The sequence below is a fragment of the Fonsecaea pedrosoi genome (assembly GCF_000835455.1).
Source record: "Fonsecaea pedrosoi CBS 271.37 unplaced genomic scaffold supercont1.6, whole genome shotgun sequence".
NCBI lineage: Eukaryota > Fungi > Ascomycota > Eurotiomycetes > Chaetothyriales > Herpotrichiellaceae > Fonsecaea > Fonsecaea pedrosoi.
Window position 1 is genome coordinate 1149846 of NW_013550610.1, and position 19283 is coordinate 1169128.

Here is a 19283-nt window from a genome sequence, read left to right on the forward strand (position 1 = left end):
GGGCGAAGATGGACGAGGCCTGAATTCACTTTTCCGTATGGGAGAACTGGGTCTTCGATGATACGAAGCGCAAAGGAAGCCAGTCGTTTGGAACTCCTTGTCGTGCGACCGACGCGAGCATTCGGGGATAGGGCACTGAGTATTCGTGCGGTTTCTTGCGAGATCTTGGATGTCCGCATTTTGCACAGTATTCTTTGCGGAGAGAAATGCGAATGATGCTAAGCGCCAAATGCATCAACGTCGCCGAGATCGACGACCGGTATGCTGTGCTCTGGAGTGGTAGGTAGGCTTTGACATGGGTCGGGTCGGGTAGGTGCGTGTGGCTGAACTCCGTCCGGTCTGTAGGTGTACCTGCGACGGTTCGTTTTCGAGCCACGTACGTGACGATCGTCATCTTCTACTCCGGGTTCTCCATCGCGTGTAGCAATCTGAAGGTGACGGTGTCGACCCCCGTGACGATCAACTTGGTCACCTTCACGCAAACGATCACGTTCGACTCGGTGTACATGCACAGGTGGTTGAACGGAGCGGGGAATAAGGAGGTCAATATGCGCGTCAGACACCCGGGGGGGAGGGGGGGGGGAGAGGAAATGAAAACTGCTTCCCAAGGGACCGGGGCTCAGGTTTGAGGAACGCTGGCTGGTGTTGACGGTGGTGGTGGTGTTGCGTCGTGATTCAAGGCGGATGTTGAATATGCGGCGGGTAGGATGGGCTTGACTAGACTGGCCTGCCAGATATAACTGATGGTTCCGCCTTTTCATTGAGCTAGACGCCCACTTGATATGTTTTAGCAGAAGCTGTTTCCCGTGTCTTTTCTGGCAAGCAGTTTCACTTGGAGAACAACATTCGCTCCTCTAGCCGCAAGATCAACATTGGTCTGCTGCGCCCTGCGACAAAGTCGTCACCACCGCGAAGATATACCCGGTCGTAGTATCTCAGCTTTGTCTTGGGATCTGTATGTTAAAGCAATGCAACAGCGCCATAGATGGCTATATTCAGGGGTCAGCTTGGTGAACTTTGTTTCCTAGCTTTTATTGTGGTGATTGGCAACTCACCCTCTTGATCGGTGGCGTTCGTGCAGGATATTGCAACACACCGATGTTCAACTGAGCGATGGCGGTTTGATCGGAGCAGAGGCAGTCCTAGCCGCTGGGGGCGTCACCGGATGTGCCATCCCAGCTTCCCCCCATGCAGTCAGACCACTGCAGATTTTGTTAGAACCTCTTTAAGACCCTGTAACAAGAGACCATGTCCGCAGGATATACCGAGCAGGATTGGGAGCCATGCAGCATTCGTCGTCTGAAGCCGGTGTCCGGATGCTCATCACACCGAGAACAAGTCAGCTCCCTTCAATTTGGTCTTTGTTGATTAGCTGCCGCCCTTTTCTGGGGACTGTTGTTGTTCTTGAGCGTGCCCTCTCCAATCTTCCCTCGCGCCCTTGGAGCTGGAGTTCTCTCGAGAGGCTTCCCGAATCCTTCATTACAGCTGGAGTTCTATCGAGAGGCTTCCTGGATCGTTGGGCAGCTGGAGTGCTTTGGTGGCAGTTCCAGATCCTCCACCAGGGGGCGCTCGCCGTTATCGTGCGGGCGTTTCTTGAGCCACACCCTGACGCTAGCCAGCTGTTCTTCCACATTCTCGATGGTGATCTTGGTGTAGAGGAAATCTATATAGTGGAAAATGTTCGGCCAACCTTCCCAATAGGGGTAGGGCAATACTCGGGCCAACGGAGCGGTTCCACGAACATCTTCTCCGCCGCCTCTGCCGAGTTATCTCGTTGATTGCTGAGCCCGAGACGAGACGGTTCTGAAGAATGTAGAATGGTACTGTAAGACTGGCCATTCCGAACTCCTGGTATCCCCCTTTTTCCCGCTGGACTTCAAAATGTCCATTTAGAGTCGCGCCAGTTTCGCACCTTCTTCTCGTCGTCCTCCATCCCCCCATCTTCCTCCTCATCCTCGCTGCTCAAAAGAGTTATTCGTTCTTTGTTGCTGGATCAGGATCACAGTGAGGTCGAACACGTCCTCGCCATCCAATGCTTGATCACAAAGAAGAGCGAGAACATGAGGATACAAGTCGACGGTCGAGTTGGCACCGGGAGTCAGCCGCAAAGACCATCATCCTGTAATTGGCGTCATCGGCACCGTTGGCGGTACAGGTGCCCGTCATCGAGTTGTACGGCGCCGCCATTCGAGGTCTGAGCATGGAAAGCTCGAATGTCCATCTGCGACGTGTCTATCGAAGGAGGAGCTAGAGCTGGTATGATCGCTCAAGGGACGTCCTCTGGCCCCAAAGGTCGACAGGAATGAGTGGAAGAAGGCGACCAACTACTGGTCCAGCCTGAAGTGCCGAATGCATCAACGTCGCCGAGACCGAGGACTGCTATGCCGTGTTCTGGAGCCATTGAGTGGTAGGTAGATTGGAGACAAGGAGAAAAAAAGGAAGGGCCCAGGAAAGAAGAAGAGGTACAGACGGGTGATTGGGTCTGGCGTCTATGCAGACTGTTACCATGATAGAGCCTGGCGCGCATGCTAACATGGTGTAAGTGGAATAACTTGATTGATTGATTGATGAAGCAAAGAAATCTATCTTATCTGGCGCATCTGCGGCGTTGTTGTTGTTGTTGTTGTCCGCGGTCCAAATTATTCGGCCAACCTACCCACCGGTGAACAACACGTGATATCGGAAACGGAACAATAAGATTCCATGTGCACGTCCCTGCGTAACCATCACCTGGACACGAGGGGCCACCAGCAGGGTAACATCTCAGTCAATCCTGTACCACTGAGAGCACGGTAGCCTTGGGAGGACTGGTTAGGTTGCCACTTTTACTCTCTTCTCGGAGGGTCAGGCGAGATTGCAGCGGCGGGATTGCCATTTGGTCAACGAGAGTCAAGCCCAGCAGCACAGAAGACTTTGTGTGGTTGCATAGCATACTTCGTGATCGTAGTTTCAACTAAAAAGGAGCGTTCGGATGAGCAAAGGTATCATACCGTGTGGATCAAGCAGACCAACGCCTCCTTCCTGCTCGCCCTCCCATTACCGAAACCACGCTCCCAGAGCCTGACGGGACACACAGGAACATAATGCGTGTCCTCCGCTCCCACCCCCTCGCGTGGACGATGCCCTCGAGGCCAACACGACCTCGATACAACAGCGCAGCCTCTTTTGGGGGCGATTTCACTGCTCGCAGGAGCCTATTGCCTCCCATGACATACCGGGCCCCCCCCCCCCCCCCGGCAGTGTGCACCGCAGCCCTTACTTTTGTTGACCACCTGGCGGTCTGGGTCAGAGCAGCTCATCAGTGGAACGCCCAGAGAGAGAGAAGAGAGAGAGACTCCACTGGATGCCCGAGAGAGGGGAGCGGGGGGGACAAAGGGGAACTCACACGGGTCAGGAGGCAACAACCTCTCGTGAGATGCAAACACCACCCACTGCCGCCACGGTTATTCATCTATGACCATGGTTCTGTCTGACTCAGAGGAACCCTCCATGTCTTGTTCCATTGCCAACCTTTCCTTCTTCCTTTCCGTCTTCTTTTCCGCCACCTCCTTGAAGTAGCCCCTGTTGCGGCCGCGCACCATGACCTCCGTCGACTCCATGCTGCCGATGATCGACCATCCGTTCGAGGTTGTGCCGAACTCGACAGGGTATCCTGCCTGATCGACCAACTTGGCGTACAGGATCATCTCCACTTGGAAGAACTTCTGTGTCTGTCTGTTTATGGTGGCCTTGGTGAACTGTAAGCGCTCGTAGGTGTGTTGCGTGACGCCCTCCTTGGAGGCCCATCTGGCGTCGGCACGATTGACCAAGATGTTGGGGAACTCCTCGCCCTCAGGTGTTGCCGATACTTCGCAGGGATTCAGATCAATGATATCGGGTTCACAAGTCTCATTCTTGACGCGCTTTGCGGTGAATTGAAGCAGCTTTGGCGCGACGCTGAATTCGTATTCCTTGGCGTGCTTGGCTGAGATACCCAGGCCGAAGCCAACAACATAGCCAGAGGTACAGCCGTCGTCGGAGGTGAAAACCAAGTGGTTCGCGGGGTACCAAGGGCGGATGGTGACAGTGCCGGTGGCTGCGAAGTATTGTGTCCGGTGGGTCACCCATTGACCATCCTCGAGAGAGAAGCCGAGCGGGAGGCCCCCCAAAAGTTTGAACTCGGCCTCGACGCCACTTGGACACATGTATGACATGGTGCCCCGAGGTATGAAGGGCAAGAATTCTGGCGTGTCAGGCAAGTAACGCTTGTTCAAAAGAAGACTGAGAGTGGTTGATCTGACCAGTTCCCGCGGATCCACGAAGTGACCATCCTCGACGACATAGACATCGTCCCAGGCGAACTTCAATCCAGGCGACATATCATCCCTCGAGGTGTGGGCGCTGTTTGCATCCACTGGCGCTCGCGGCATACTGCCCGACGACGTTGGAGCGGCGATGCCATCTGGGGTGACGACAGGTTCACGCATGGGATTGTAGCCGCCGCCAAACCCGGCCTGGGCCACCGTGCCTCGGCTCGAGGATGGCTCCGGAAAGTGCAGAAACTCGCCGTCAGACGGCAGTCTCCGCTCCATGATGGTGGGGAAGGGGTATACAGGGCTGGTCCAGGATGGGGGCAAATACATCTGCCCGCGGTACTGGCTGTCCATTAGGAGGTTCATGAGGATGAGAGTGTGGGGAGAAAAGAGATTATGATTGGTGATGGGCAGTGTCTTGAAACTGGTCCGCTTGAGGTAGACGTCTTCAGACGGGATGGACTTGAGGTGTGTGTCTGCTTGAGGGTAGACGTCTTCAAATGGGATGCTCTTTTGTGTTCTGTTGACGGGACTTGTCCAGACCTATTTATCTCCGCGCAACCATCGAGGGAGACAGCCGTTGCTCCGAACGATGGGGCTCTGTCGAGTACAGCTGGCGCCCCAACTTGGGATTAGCGGGCTGTGCGAGGCAAGGGCAAGAAGACGCCTTGAAGTTCGTTGTTCCATGATTCCAGCCTCACGAAGCGATCTTTGTAGAAGAGACCCCGGTCTGGTAGAGTGCTGTGCCCGGCTTGATGGCGAGGATGACACGATTGAGCCTGAGGGGGTCGTTTAGGTGAGGCTCCACAGGTGACCGGCCCATCCCTTGCGGCGAGGTTGGACGCCTCCCTTCCGTGGCCACCACACTTTGGAGATGGCTAGCCGGCTGATCATCCGGGTCTAGGGACTGATGGTCACGCCCATCTCCTGGACATGCTGTGCAGGGCAACTCACAACATGCATTGCTTGAATTTCCACGCCAACCAGGCAGTGTGGTAGGACAGGCGGCTGCAATACGACACAACCAAGCCTCACGTTTCCCAAGCCCCTTCATCCGCCCCCCGGTCGGAGTTCCTGGGCGCATCTCGATCCCAGCCTTTTGACCAGCTTTTGCCCCATCGAGACCAATTCTCGCTGATCAAGTCCAATGCCCGCCAGTTGAGACCAACCCTACTAGCAAGACCAACTTTTGGCCGGCGAAGGTGTCCGTTGCCTTGCCCACCTTTCCAATCAGCCCCAGAGTTGGGCCTCAATGGCCCCCATGCGGGGCACCTGTAGCGTGGTGCGTGGTCCAATGGCAAACTGTTTGACACGTGCGACGGGGCAGTCCTTGGTCTCTTGCCTTTTGTTCGAGGAAGCGCTGCGCAGCCTGGCCTCCCTGCCCGCATGTCTGGGCGGTGTGTGACTCACCAGATTCACCAGATTCACCAGATGCCTCCCTCGCTTCTAGCGCCACTAATTTGCGTTTTTCAATTTATCTTGTTTTCCTGGTGCAGCCTATGACAGGGGTTTACCATGCAGTAGGTGGGCTCCACGCATGTTCGGTCAGTGGTGGTGCACCCATGACGCCAATGGTGGAGATTGTCGAGCTCATCTACCGCAAACCTGTGTTCTGTGGCTGCAGTCATTTCCTGCACCCCGAAACGAGGCATTGTGAACATGACCGATATTTCAGTCTTTGTCTGAAGCCACTTCGCACCACAGCAATACGCTGCTCAAAAAAAAAAGGAGCAAGGTCATTGAGAGTTGGCTCACTGACAGTTGGCTCACCGCCATTTCGCTCACCACCATTTCGCTCACCGCCATTTCGCTCACTGACAGCTGCGGCACTGACAGCTGCTCTGTACCCCGCGTGATGGACGGTATTTGTGCCAAGCCCGCAAGGGGCTCTGTGCAGCCTCAAAAGTTGGTAGTTCGCAAAAGGAGTGGGAAAGGGGGAGCGAGGGGAATGAGATCAGATCAGGGATTGGCCATTGGGGAATGTGGTCGAGGCCGGCGGTGTGTTAAGAGAGGGGCACCAACCAATTAGAAGAAGGAACCCTTGGTCAGTCGTAGTGACTGTGGGTCTGCGGCTCCACACCAATTTGGTCATTGGCTGGAGTCCACCCAATCATCTTCGATCCCCCTTGCTGCCTCTCAAACCTCCTTGACTCTCAAGGTTACGCGAGACATATGGCTGCATCATGTGGCTGGTCTGTGGTTCACCTGGAGACTGGGTTGCACCAGCCTTCCAATCAACCGCACCACTTTTCCCATCCCCATGAGCCCTCATTCCGACGTTGGCTTGCGAGGTGAGAGAGGTGCGTTCCCCTTGCGAAGGGATAGTTGACACACGACACCACCAGTCCCAAACCAGAATGCGCTGAAGCATGTGAAAGCCGGTCGTGGAAGGGAGGTTATTTAGCATGTAATCTCCCGGGGAACGACTTGTAACCCTCTTCCCCTTTAACGCGACCTTCTTGCCCCTTCTACCATTGCCACGTTTCCACTGCCACGTTTCCATGGACACGCTCTTTGTCGACGTCTTGCGCCAACTCAAGCCCACCGCTGCCGCCGACACGAGGAGCCAACAGCCCACAGATCAGAGCCATTTCCGTTGCTTTTCCCTCAAGCCCGGCGCGATGGAAGCGGTTCCTGCGGCTCCTGCTGTACCAGCTCCGAGTATGTGATCTTACTCCCCGAGATTTCTTGCGGTCTATTCTAACGACACTCGAATTAGCGGGTCAAACGCGGTGGCGCCTGCCAGAGGAAATGGGTGCCAAGACGGACAAAACATCCAAGCCCACAGCCGCCCAACGCAAAAGTAAGGTTTTATACTTCTCCGAGCCTCTCGACAGCCTCCTTGACGAGCCTTTCTGACATTGTTGTCCAAGCCGCCCGGCAAAACACGGCCCAGACTGGCCGGTCGAGTATCAGTAGGCCATCCCCATTTCCGTGACCCTCTGGCTCCTCGAAGCACTGCATGGGCCGTACTGACCGTGCATCCTCAGCAGTTGAATCAACCACGCCTGCGTCAAAACCACCTGCGTCAACAATGCCCGGGCCAACCACGCCTGCACCAACCCAGACTCCCGCAACAAAGCCTGCGTCAACAATGCCTGTGTCGACCATGCCTCCGTCCACACCGCCTGCCCCAACCAAGGTTGCTGCAACAAAGGCTGCGAAAACTTCTACTCCGAGGAAGACTGCGAAGCGCTCAGCTTCCGCTAACGAAAAAGAGACACCAAAACGGGCCCGCCTCACGCGCGGCAACACCGGGGACTCTGCCACCGTGACCCCCGAGGTGCTGCCCGACGCCTCCGCCGAAGACCAGACCGGCATCCTGAACAGAAACAATGGCCTGTGCCTGCACTGCGAGGCGTACAATGAGGTGGCTAAAGACATGTGGCAGAGCACAGCGGACACGTGTGGTGGCGGCCAACAAGCCAAGGGGCAGACACCTGGAGAAGCGTGCCAGACCTGCCAAGAAAAGGGTCTGCCATGCAGCTTCGAAGATGCCCGCATCGACGAGGGGGAGAGCAACACCGGGAAGCAGTACGAGAGGGCGAAGCGGCTCGCCAAGCGAGAGCTGGCGCTCCTGAAAAAGGTCGAGGACATGCAAACCGAGTTGAACAAACTCAACGACGATGCGGATGAGGACGTGTTGATGAACCGGAGGTACGGCGACACATTGAGAAAAACCAAACAAGAGGCCATGAAATCAGCCATGGTCGAGGTCGACAAGTACAAGGCCGACAAAATCATGGCGATCGATGCCGAGCTCCATGAACACAGAATCAGCACTTCGGCACGGTTCACCATCGATCTTGAGAAACAAAACGCTGCCATGAAAGCCACGTGGGAGGCTAAGATCAACACAGAGATGCAAGCCGAACGGAGCAAACGCATGCAACAGTTGTCTGACGATATGGAGCAGCAGAGGAAGGTGACGCTCCAAGACGAGAAAGACCTTCTTGCCTCGAGGAAGAAGAAGGAGGCCGATCTCGACACGGAGTTCTCCCTCAAGCGGGAGCAGAGGGAGCTCGACCTCCAGAAATTGATGTCTTCCAAGGAAACGCAGTTGATGACCGAATTTGACACGAAGCGGGTGCAGCAGAACTTGGATCTCGAGAAATGGAAACACACAGAGATGACGGCGATCAACGAGTGCGTGGAGAAAGAAAGAGCCAAAAGATTCGCCGCGGTGACGCAAGAGCTCAATGGCCTTATCGTGTCAGTCAAAGCTCGGGAGGTCGAGGTCATGCACGGAGTTCAGAAGCAGTTTGAGACCTGGAAGAATCAGTACGCCCTTCAACTGCGGAATGTGTTCGAATCCAGCAAGGCCCTGATGAAGGCAGAGGTGAATGCCGAGGTCTTGTCACAGGTCGAGAACCTGAGGGGCACCATCACCGCCGAGGTGAATAACAAGAGCCATATCGAGAAGCTGAGCAAGGGTGTTAACAACATGATGGCCCAGATGGCGACACAGGAGGAAAGCCACAAGACACAGATGGCGGAGATGAGGAGCCAGATGGAAAACCAGATCCAGCTCAACACGCCCGTGTCTGCTACCCTCGGGGAGGGCAACGACGGGTTCTCGACACAGCAGGTGCCACACGCAACATTCGACATGTACCCGGGCCTCCACCCACGACAAGTCAATTCGTCGACCTTCACCGAGGCCAGTCTCCCAACGAAAGCTCCCACCAATGAGTCGACCAGCGCTCAGTATGGTAGCAGCAGCACGACTGGGGATGAGGGTGTTTCTTCCGACGTTGTTCCATCCAACTCCACGCCAACCAACGCTGCTGCGAAGGGTTCGCCTACACCAACGTCTAGTGGCACGGACTCCCAGGAGCAGCAGTCCATGTCGTCTGGAGGAGTCTCCCACAATGCGGCTCCCTACCCCAACTACCCCGTGAACAACGGAGTTGCCGGGCAGTCACCATACCCTCTGTGGGTGCCGAATCCGCAGGCTCCGTGGAGTTCGCCGTTGAGTACTTCGTACAACTATCAACAGCAGTACTATGGTCAAAGCCAATACTATGATCAGTATCAGTACTATGGTCATCCCCAATACCACCCGGGGCCGCAACAGTAAGGTAAGTTCCCCTCATCACACATCCCGGAGGACAAGGTCAAGGCACGCAGCCCTTGTTCTCGTGGGTCCGATACAAGATGTCTGACTGACAGTGGTGCCCGTAGGTTCAGAATGAGAGTTTGAGGAGGCAAAAGGCAAATTGAAAGCTTGAGAAGACAAAGTGAAAGTTTGAGGATGCAAATTGAAATTTGACGAGGCAAAGAAGGACAGAATGCTCATTTAGGGGTGTTAGGGGGACATTGCACCAGCCATTCCTTCTAGGGTCTGAGGAAAAAAAGAGAGGATGACCATGGCCGGAGAGCCGATACCCAGGCGCAGTCTACTGTGCGGCGTTGCTTGTGCTTTTTCCTCTGTAGACCGGCCAACCATTTCATAGTATTGATAATCCACGCATTTCATGACACCTGAGCAGCAGATTAGTTGGTGTGTCCGGACCAGCACAGGCAGAGAGCAGCACTCACGATCCATAATGTCTTCGAAAGTTCCCGCAGAGCCGATGGCCGGGCGCAGTCTATGGTGCGGCGGTGCTTGTACTTTCCATTGGAGACTGGCCAACCATTTCATAGTAGGGATGAGACACACATTTCATGATCTCTGGGTCGCAGATTAGTTGGTGTGTGTCTGGAATAACCAAAAGGGAAGGGGGGGGGGGGGGGCAAGAGAGCAAACTCACGGTCAATGATGTCTCCCTCCCATATACCCCTTTCGCAATCGACCAGTCCTTTTGGCTCCAACTTGTCGCTGTGTCTGAGGGCAACGCTCGCCATCTCCTCCAGATTCTCGACAGAAAGTAGATTCTCGGGCCTGACGTCCGGACGGAGGGGAGAGAAATACTGCCTGAGCGCCAGATCGTTGAGCCAGATGAATTCACTCTGGAACTCTTTCACACCGGCCAGTCCCAGATCAAAGAGCTTGAGACTCTCCGACCCCATGATCTTCGACTCCGCCCTATCGAAGAGGGTCCCCAGCACCTGCGCCGTCTCTCTCGCCATCGTCTCGTCGACTGCTCCCCCCATAGATGAGCCAGAAAGAGCGAGCAGAGTCTCCCCCAACAGTTTGCACCGGCGTTGCAGAGGGTGCGTCGAGGTCTCGGACCCGAAAAGAAGTACGGCTAGTGGCGTGGGCGGCGAGACGCCTTCGCCCGACACCCAAGGGCCAAGGCTGACCAGTTTCTGACCCAACACCTCCGACACCTTCTTGGTAACAGCGTGATGTTGCGGCGAGAATAGCTCTCGGCCTGTCCACAGCCCGATCAGCATGCAGGCCATAGCGTCACTCATCAGGTCGTTTTGACCATTGAGAAGGGTCAGCCAGGAGTAGTTGACTTGGCCCCACAGATACTCGGCCTTCTGCGACATTCCCTGGTCTTCCCGATCCGTGGCGTCTACCACCGGCTCAGTTCCTGTGACGGGGAAACACGATTAGTTGCCAGCCAAAACAGAAGAAGAGGAGGGCGAGAAAGGAAATGTCCGCCGACGCACCAACATCAGTGTAGTTGATCAACCGGTCCGTGAATGTCAACAGCTTTTCGCGTGCAGCTACCAGCTCATTGGACAGATTGTGCGAATTGATTTCGCCAATCGCAATGCCGTAGGTTGCAAAGTTGTCATCCACCGACTCCAAGTCCTCTTCTTGGTCTGTCTGGTCACCAGCAACCTGTGTGTCTTCCTGCTCGTTCACTTCATTCTCGACGACCTCTCCCAGCCGGCTCACTTCTCTCAGGGTGACCGTTCCCTCCTCCACGTTCACATTCGCGATCATCATATTTCTGGTCATCACTCCGTGGTCGCTCACTATTCTCTGGGTGATCACTCCCTCCGCGTGGTTAACTACAGTCTCGATGAGCACTCCATGCCCGCCCTCTTCATCCTCGGTCTCTTCATTCTGGGTGATCACTCCCTCCTCGTTCACTTCATTCTGGATGATCGCTCCCTGCTGGACCGCTCTGTGGTCGGTCATGTTCGACGGGGTTTCGCCGGCGGTGGGATTGCTCGTCGGGAGCAATGGTGGCTGCGGTGGTGGGACGGATGTTGGTTGTGGTGGTGGTGGGTCTCCCTCGCGGTCGAGGAATGGCACCATTTCACCTCCGGCAAGCCTCCAATGACCTCGAACAAACTCGTCATTTTTCCACATCCTGGACTGCTGGACAACTTGATTGACTGATTGATCGATCGATTAGGCAGGCAAATCTGTCTCTCACGCCTGCGGATTTGTTAGGTGTGGTGGTGGAAGGTGGTGGAAATTATTTGGCCAACTTACTTGACAGGGCGTTCTGAGGGACGGCCTATGTAGATAGGCAGAGAGAGGGTGGCGATGGGAAACAGGTAGGTAGAAATATTGCTTGAGAGTATATCTGAACCAAGACTGAAAGCATGAAGGAAGGAAAGGGAAGCTTCCCTGAGACGGTGAGCAGGCGGTCCTTAAATAGGAAGGGGCTGTCATGTGGGCGGTGTGCTGGGCTGTTCGGTGACACAAGGTACTCGTTTTGACACGTGTACGGCCACCCCCTCGTGTGGAACGCCCCGCATAGCCTCTCGGGCGCGACCGAGTATCTGACCACCATCAGGATGGAGGCTGTGATACACTGCGAGTCCGTGCTCACCGGGTCATACGCGATCCCCCCCCCCCATGATCCTGTTGATCGCGGCCTTTTTGTAGAACGGAGTCTCGTTCGAGATGATGATCGAGCGTTGCCAACCATGTCCGGCGTAAATCTGACCCTCTCATCCTTCCTTCTCAGCAAGTCTTTACCGGCCAAGATCTACGCTTCAGAACAAGGGAGTAGCTCTCCCAGGACTCCAAGAAGATGCCTTTCCTGTCCAGGTCCGACAATACGCATCAGCGCATCCTGATGTACCACCAACGCCAAGTTCTAGGCAGTCTTTTGTCACCCACCACAGCCTCTTTGGCTAACAGACTCTCTCCAGTTGTACATGAAGATGATGTATCTGTGTCTATACCGGCATCTATATCTGTACGTCCATCTTCATATCCATCGCCATGCCTGTCTTCATGTCTACATCTATAGATCTGGTACACACATCGATCAAATGATCGTGGGGACTCACAATGGACACATTCATGTCTTCGCTTTGCCGACCTCCCTGCGCGCGTATCATCGCTAACTTGATCCCCAAGCATCCTCAACTGCGGCCTTGACTCAATACCTTATCGTCCTTTACAGGGAGACTTCCATCTCGGACTCCTACCAAGCCATCCTTCCACCGCGAGATCAACGCTACAGAGAGCGCACTTGCGGTACCCCTTCCTTCATTGTGCGTCCAACATGTTTTAACTCGACGACAGATCGCGGCAACCCCAATTTCGGAGCCTGCGCCTCCTCCTGGCCAGCCCAACCCCATCACCGCTTGAATGAGATCCTGGACCAGCTAAGAGCCGAATTCGATAATCAGTCCTCCTCACATTATCGATCCACTGCACTCCAGCCAGCCTTGGATTGTCTTCTCTGGCCCCTGGCTGGCGCCGTTCCCCTTCAGACACTTTTGGATCTCCTGTTCAAAGACGTATAATCAGATTTTGTGACCTGGACGTGGTGGTTCGGACGTGGTGGTTCGGAAAATCATGCCGACCGAGTTCTTCCTCGTTGGGTGCCGTCGCCCGACTCTGTCATACTGTAACTTGACCAGAATCCGGTCCACGGCATCTTCTGTCCAAGTTGGCGGATGACTTCCTACTCAAGAGAAGCTGCGCCAAATCAGATGCGATTGTCCCGACAACAAGTGAGACCACCGAGTATAGAAGTGATGCTGAGGAGTGGTCACTGCCCGGAAGCAATGACGGCAAAGGACAGAATTGTCGCTCTGGACAAAAGAAAATGTGAAAAAGAATGAAAAAAACTTGACTTTTCCACCTCATTCACCCATTTCATTCAGTGTCACGTCTCCCCTCAACCTCTCGGCACACACATCTTTAGCAAAAGGCAAGCGGTCAACGGCTTACTCGTAAACTTTCGCCAAACGCCGCGCCCGTTCAACTCGTGATACCTCTGCCCCGACAGTTGAACTCTTATTCTCGTCCGAAACCGGGGAACTTCCCGGCTGTGAGTCAATGAACCCTGCGTAACTCGACGCGACCAAGAGAGCAAGCCCTGGATGGCCAACATGGCGTGAGGTGGTGCCAGCCAGCCTTCTCACGACCTGGGTGCCGTCCATGTCCGGCACCAGTGCGACCACAGCCTTGACCCGTCGATCGGTGGCCGCCACATACACGGCCTCAGCGGCAGAGAGGGAAATACCCCCACAGGGCAATGTTAGACCTGTCGACCTCCTCCCTGGTCTGTGCGTATGTGATGGCGTCGCGCATGTCGTTACTCTGCAGCCAGGTTATGACCTCCCAGAAGTCTGGGTTGGCCAGGGCCAGTCAGTATCCGAAGATCCGAACCTTCGATGGTCGTATGCCAGACAAGTGATGTGAAGTTCCTCGGCGAACATTGTTGCCCACCTCTGACAAGCCCATCTCTTTGACACATGACAAGTCGAGGGTAAGGTGCCGGCCGAGCTTGTGCTTGTAGCCCTTCCGATCAGGATGGGTATGAGAACGATCGGCACGCGAAGTAGTGGTGGACGAGGTCGTGCTCACAGTGTGTCGTAAGTACGAACTGGCAGTCGGTCGACCAAGGACTTTGGTGCGCGCCATCTGCGGCGTCGAATCCTCGAGCGGAGAGCCAAAAGGATTTGAACCAAGCAAAGGGACAGCAAGAAGATCTGGGCGACCTCAACCCCCGGAGCGTAAACTTCATGCACACCCTTCTTCAATCCATCGTCGACAACCTCGAACAGTGTAGCAAATTGATCTCAAGACCTCTCTTTGCGAGGTATCGAAGAGAGGTGTCGAAGAGAGGTATCGGTGAAGGGTAGCGACGGCGAGGCGTCTCCAATGCCTACGGATTAACCTGCGTGATTCGACGCGACCAACAGAGGAACACGTACCATGTCTTTGGGGTCGAAAGCGGATCGGACAGCCATGTCTGCGAGAGTTCTGCAGCGAAACTGCGACGGCATGTTGAAGATGCTTCTGGCTGAGCTGTCGATGAATCTTGGTGAGCTCGGTCGCCGCGACCATTGCGTCTCGCTTCTCTGCCGCCAGAAATCCGCACCACATCATCCATCGCCGACTAACTTCCCTACCCCGGACCTGTTCTCCCTGAAGCTCACCGACCGACACGTCCTTCGCGGCGCTGGTCGGGCTGCCGAAACTCACCGTCAAGTTGTGCGCGTCAGCTGGTTCCAGGTCCCGCTACGCCCGGCGTCTGCCCGTCCGTGCCCACGAGCACCAAGCTGTCCTTCAGGACGGATGGATGAGCTGTTCGTGGCGAACCCGGAGGTGAAATGCCATTCTGCGACGTCGACGGCGTCACCTGGAATGCGCGGACCGCCGCCGAACCCAAAGTCGCCCTGGGGGATTCTCCGACGGACATGGTAATCTTCTTCCTCCCCTGGCAAGGTTGCTGGATGGATGCGGCTCTCGTTGGCATCGATCCCGTACACCTTGACCCTAATTGCGTAAGATCCCAGTCCTCCACCCCTCCCCCGTCTCACCCATTCAACTAGGCCGGCACCGGCAGAGTTTTGACCTGCCTGGAAACCAGTCTTGTCCAGTTGATTACCCAGTCACCCAGTGTCCCTGGACTTGGCCCCTGGGCTCCAGCTCGGTTGGAAGAGAAGACGGCTTTTCGTACCGAGCGAGTTACGCACTTTGAATTTTGTTTCCCCCCCTTCCCTTCAGCCGGTGGATCAGCATATCTCGAACTCGAAAGCCCCCTTCGGGGCCCAAACCATCTTCTTGTTCCTACATGCTCCGCCATAAAGTTGCCGTGGCTCTGTACAGGGGCCGAAGCCGTTGCCGAGAACCACATCCATTCTCGCCCAATGCGCAGCTGATGAGCGCATCTGTCGAATTCGCTCCATTGGCGACCCGTGTCCGGCGGTGCTTCTTCTTTTTTTCGAAGCCTTTGGGTTTTTGCCCATGTTGTAGACACGCGGTGTTTGAAGCTTGCCTTGTTTACGTGGCGTTCGTTGTGATGTCGCACAAGCCGGATTCGAGTCGTTGTCATTTTGACATTGACCGAGCTCTGATTGTCACTTGACATATTGCCCAAGGCTTCTCGGGATCACAAACTCAGATATATAGCACGTTGTTTGTGCTGAGCTCGCCCAAAGGATTTTGAAATGAGAGAGCCAAGGTGGTCCCGCCAAATCAAGGTGGAGGACAAGCTGTGGGCTGATATAAAGAAAGGCCTGCCGGTAAGTCCCACGCGTGGATTCCGAACTGACCCTGCTTTTCGAGCCTGCAGCGCTTTTGTGTCGACCACTGCAGATTCTTCGCTCGAGATTGCGAATGATCGTCCTCGGAGACGCCTCCGTCACGGCAAGGGATACCTGTATGTTTGAAAAAGTGGTGTTCCCCGCCCTCTTTCATCGTGCGGATGCTCCAGAAGCAAAGGACAGAGATTAGGCACCTGAGAAGCATCAGGATCTATACTTTTCGAGCTGGAGAACGCGACGGGTGTGCACGGGATCTGGGGCATGCTCTGATTGACACATGGACAGAGACATGGCATTGGACAATGTCATGGTCGAGGTTCGCTTCTCGCCATTGTTCGCCATACGAGGGCAGAAGCGGGCTGCTTGGGCCGATAGGAGACCTAATCCTGCCTCCGCGCAAAATAACAGGCAGAAAGTTCCGAAGAGATTGGTAGTCACATCATCGCGGTGACTTCTTCGTCCTCATTCGATAGATGTAGCTGCTGGTCAAGAGTTGGCTCGCGTTGTCGTCTTTTTTCCATTTCAGTTTCGACTATATGTGTTGATTTTCAGCTTTCCGTAGGCAAGAGAGCCAGACTCTTCTGTCGACTCTTGATTGCTCGTGGATTTGTTAAAGAAAGATTGATCGTTTTCCCGCAGATCGACGAGTAGGACGAAGCCCTGCGCCACGTCGTATTCGTGACATGATCTGACAAGGCCTTCAAGGGCCTTGGGCGTTTCAAACTCACCTCAAAAAACCACCGCCGCAATCATCGCCGGTTCGGATTTTGCAAATTCGAGGAGTCGAAAGACGCATTGTGTTTGACGTGCTTCTTTGTCGAAACGTACCGGTCAGTCCGTTGTTGGCTGCTGTGAGGGTTTAGAAAGAGTTCTGCAACTAGTTAGCCAACCTAGTAATAAGGAGGATAAATTTGAGGAGAGAGGAAGAAGGAATAACATCCTTTCTCTCTCTCCTTATATCGTACGCTCCTCTGTAAGGGATACCCATTGTCTTCCTCTTCCGTACACGCCCTACATTACCCCTTGCACCTTTGTTTCTCTCCCTTGCCTTTCCTTACGTACGGTGTCTCAGTTGCTACCGTGCGTGTCTCAGAGGTGGCGTTAGTCCTGGCGTTAGTCTTGGAGCTGGTTCGCCAGAACCAGGCCTATTCCTGGGTCCAACCCATGACAGCTGCCACCATGAGCTGGCAGTAGTAGTTTGGTTACAAGGAGAGAAGGTGTGGAAGATACACGCTCGAAAGAGTGAGTCATGTACTCGCCCATTCATGACTATTCTTGTCGCTTTCAAGCCCCTGGACAGCATTGCTACCCATTTCCTGACCCCGGAAGGGGTATTGGTCTCGCGGGTTTCCCGGGCACCGATGATTCTAGGTCTGTAATGCCGCATTTACCTCGATGGGTCGATGCCTCGCATGCCCTTCGTCAGGGCGTTCTTGAAGTCGTCGATAGTTGTCCCACTCGATGGTCCGCCGCGGCGAGCGCGCGTGCAAGATGACACCATGAGAAAGAACAGGCTGATATTTCTTGGTTGGAGACGGGATTCGTAAAGTAGGGGGACCAGTAGACGGGCTTGTTGCTTGCGATATATCAACCCATACTGGACCTTGCAAGTTTCCCATGTCCGCCCTGAGGTCTTGTCCGTCTCCCGGAGCAGAGTATGAGCCGCTTCAGGGACTTGAAGCGCGCGCCGCAGCGGCAGCAGCACCACCGTAGTCGTGGACATATATCCCACACGAACCTGTCGACTCTGCGTCGAAGAAGCTCTTGCTCTCCGCTCGATGCAGACACGCAGCCGCAGCCTCTGCAGGCGATGGTCAGGTACGTCTTCCACATGGGCAAGCTCGCCTGTTGTTGTAGTAGATGTCCCCACAGCCGAAGTAGAAGCTGTCGAGCTTCCTGTTCCCGAAGTAAAAGGCGTGGTGGTGGTGGTGGTGGTGGTGGTTAGAGGGTGCTCAGTGTGGTCGAATCGGTCGTGAAGAGTTTTTGTCCAGCTGTCATCCTTGCGAAGAGCAGAGGGTCTTCTTCGTCAACACTGTCTTCCACGCCTTTTGCTCGATCCGCCTACAATTTCCAAGGCGCTACCGTCAAATGGAAACTCGACACGTCAATGTCCCTTGCCATCTTGACAATCTCGTGGCTCGTCGTCCAATGCTTTTTCTGGCGGCTATAAACCGGAGTTGGATGAAACATACTTGCTGCCCATCGACGTCGCAGTGGTGGTGAACAGAGGAGAATCGTCTGCTGGTCAAATCTGCCAGCCTTTGGCCTCATATGCGCCCGGTGCATAACCTGGCCGAGGGACTTGATCTATCTTCGGAACAGTCCTCCTCTTGGCCCAGCATTTGAAGCGTTCAATTTATTGGGCGCGTGTTCGAGGCACTCCTGGCGACGACGGCGGTCCGAAGGAGAAGGTTTAGTCTTGTTCGATAGTGTCTCGCGTTGTTGGCCTGGGGGAAATTGAAAACGTGTCATCACCGACACGGATGAGAGGAAAACGTACATAATGTGACCAGCTAAGATCGTGTAGACCCCATAGCTGTCCCTGCTCACCCGGCCAACTGCTTCACTTGGGCCAAGACCAAAGTTTACGACGACGGCGGGAGATTGAACCTCGCGAGGCCAGAAGAAGTCGCTGATCGATAACGATCTCGAGGCTGCACTAAAGAGCGAAGAGGAGCAAGCAAAATCGTATGGCAGCCACTCGAGAGAGACTGCACTCGAGAGACACTTTGAGACATTGAGAGACCGCCTCTATGATGAAAAGAATTGCCGTCAGAAAAACGTCAATCGGGAGGAGGCCTGCCGCCCACATTCGGACGCTCCTTTACCCAATGTGAAGAGAATATCAACACAGAAGCAAAAGAGCAGCTATAGGAGCCCGCGAAGGGTATGCTTAGACGAGATTGTAGATCACACAGAAGGAAAAGGATTTCCAGCTGGCTCGCGGACGACCTCCCCCCCGAGACCAACTGGACCATGTTTTGGACGACGCCGGGCGGTTTTTTTTTTTTGATGGCAACTTCTAGGAATTGCGTGTCTAGGAACGGCACACGAGCTTCGACACCCTACGCCGGAATTGTCTGTGATCCCCATGACTGCGGACCGGTTGGGACTATTTGCTGTACAAGAACGATCGGTATGTTCGAGGCCAGCTCGAAAAACAATACGGGACCGTCTTCTCAACTTGGTTGCTGATGGGTGGTCATGAGGGTCAAGGCGATGGGAGGGTCAAGTCGATGGGAAGGTCAAGTCGATGATGGGTGGGCCGATGAAATCGACCTAGTTGATGTTGGCGTATAGTTAGTTGGTCGCTATTGAATGTGAAATCGGCAAAGCCGGGCTTTGAAATGGACTCACTTGCCCACCTGGCCGGGAATCGTCTCAAGTCTAGCTGGTGATGAAGATCTGGACACTTTTCCGTCCATTGGCATGAGTGGCGTGAGGTTCTTCGTGGCCGCTCGACGAGGTAGACGCCCAGAGTCACCCAGAGGCGCCTTGCAAAGAGACTGGAGCAAACGTCATTGCCAACAAAAGGTGCGAAAGGAAGGCACATTATGAGAGAGCCTTTCCAGCGATTCATGATTGATGAGTTAGGCCTTGTTCTGACGCTGGCCTCCCTGATGTACC

At 54.8% G+C, this 19283-nt stretch overlaps 5 protein-coding genes across 5 annotated transcripts; 2 read left to right on the plus strand and 3 right to left on the minus strand.

Annotated features, from left to right (window-relative positions):
* Window positions 1–3443: 3443 nt before the first annotated feature.
* Z517_09299 (uncharacterized protein) lies at window positions 3444–4571 on the minus strand (the record flags this gene model as incomplete). Its single annotated transcript, XM_013425209.1, has 1 exon — window positions 3444–4571. One exon carries the CDS (start codon window positions 4569–4571, stop codon window positions 3444–3446), a length of 1128 nt encoding a protein of 375 aa, XP_013280663.1.
* A 2755-nt stretch (window positions 4572–7326) lies between these two features.
* Window positions 7327–9372, plus strand: Z517_09300 (uncharacterized protein; the record flags this gene model as incomplete). The annotated part of the gene is made up of 1 exon (XM_013425210.1): window positions 7327–9372. One exon carries the CDS (start codon window positions 7327–7329, stop codon window positions 9370–9372), a length of 2046 nt encoding a protein of 681 aa, XP_013280664.1.
* Window positions 9373–9600: 228 nt separating this feature from the next.
* On the minus strand, window positions 9601–11505 carry Z517_09301 (uncharacterized protein; the record flags this gene model as incomplete). The annotated part of the gene is made up of 4 exons (XM_013425211.1): window positions 9601–9776; window positions 9834–9905; window positions 10046–10774; window positions 10854–11505. The coding sequence occupies 4 exons, from the start codon at window positions 11503–11505 to the stop codon at window positions 9601–9603; spliced, it is 1629 nt and encodes a 542-aa protein (XP_013280665.1).
* A 2850-nt stretch (window positions 11506–14355) lies between these two features.
* Z517_09302 (uncharacterized protein) lies at window positions 14356–14814 on the plus strand (the record flags this gene model as incomplete). Its single annotated transcript, XM_013425212.1, has 1 exon — window positions 14356–14814. The coding sequence occupies one exon, from the start codon at window positions 14356–14358 to the stop codon at window positions 14812–14814; it is 459 nt and encodes a 152-aa protein (XP_013280666.1).
* A 2229-nt stretch (window positions 14815–17043) lies between these two features.
* Window positions 17044–17777, minus strand: Z517_09303 (uncharacterized protein; the record flags this gene model as incomplete). The annotated part of the gene is made up of 2 exons (XM_013425213.1): window positions 17044–17674; window positions 17722–17777. 2 exons carry the CDS (start codon window positions 17775–17777, stop codon window positions 17044–17046), a joined length of 687 nt encoding a protein of 228 aa, XP_013280667.1.
* Window positions 17778–19283: the final 1506 nt, after the last annotated feature.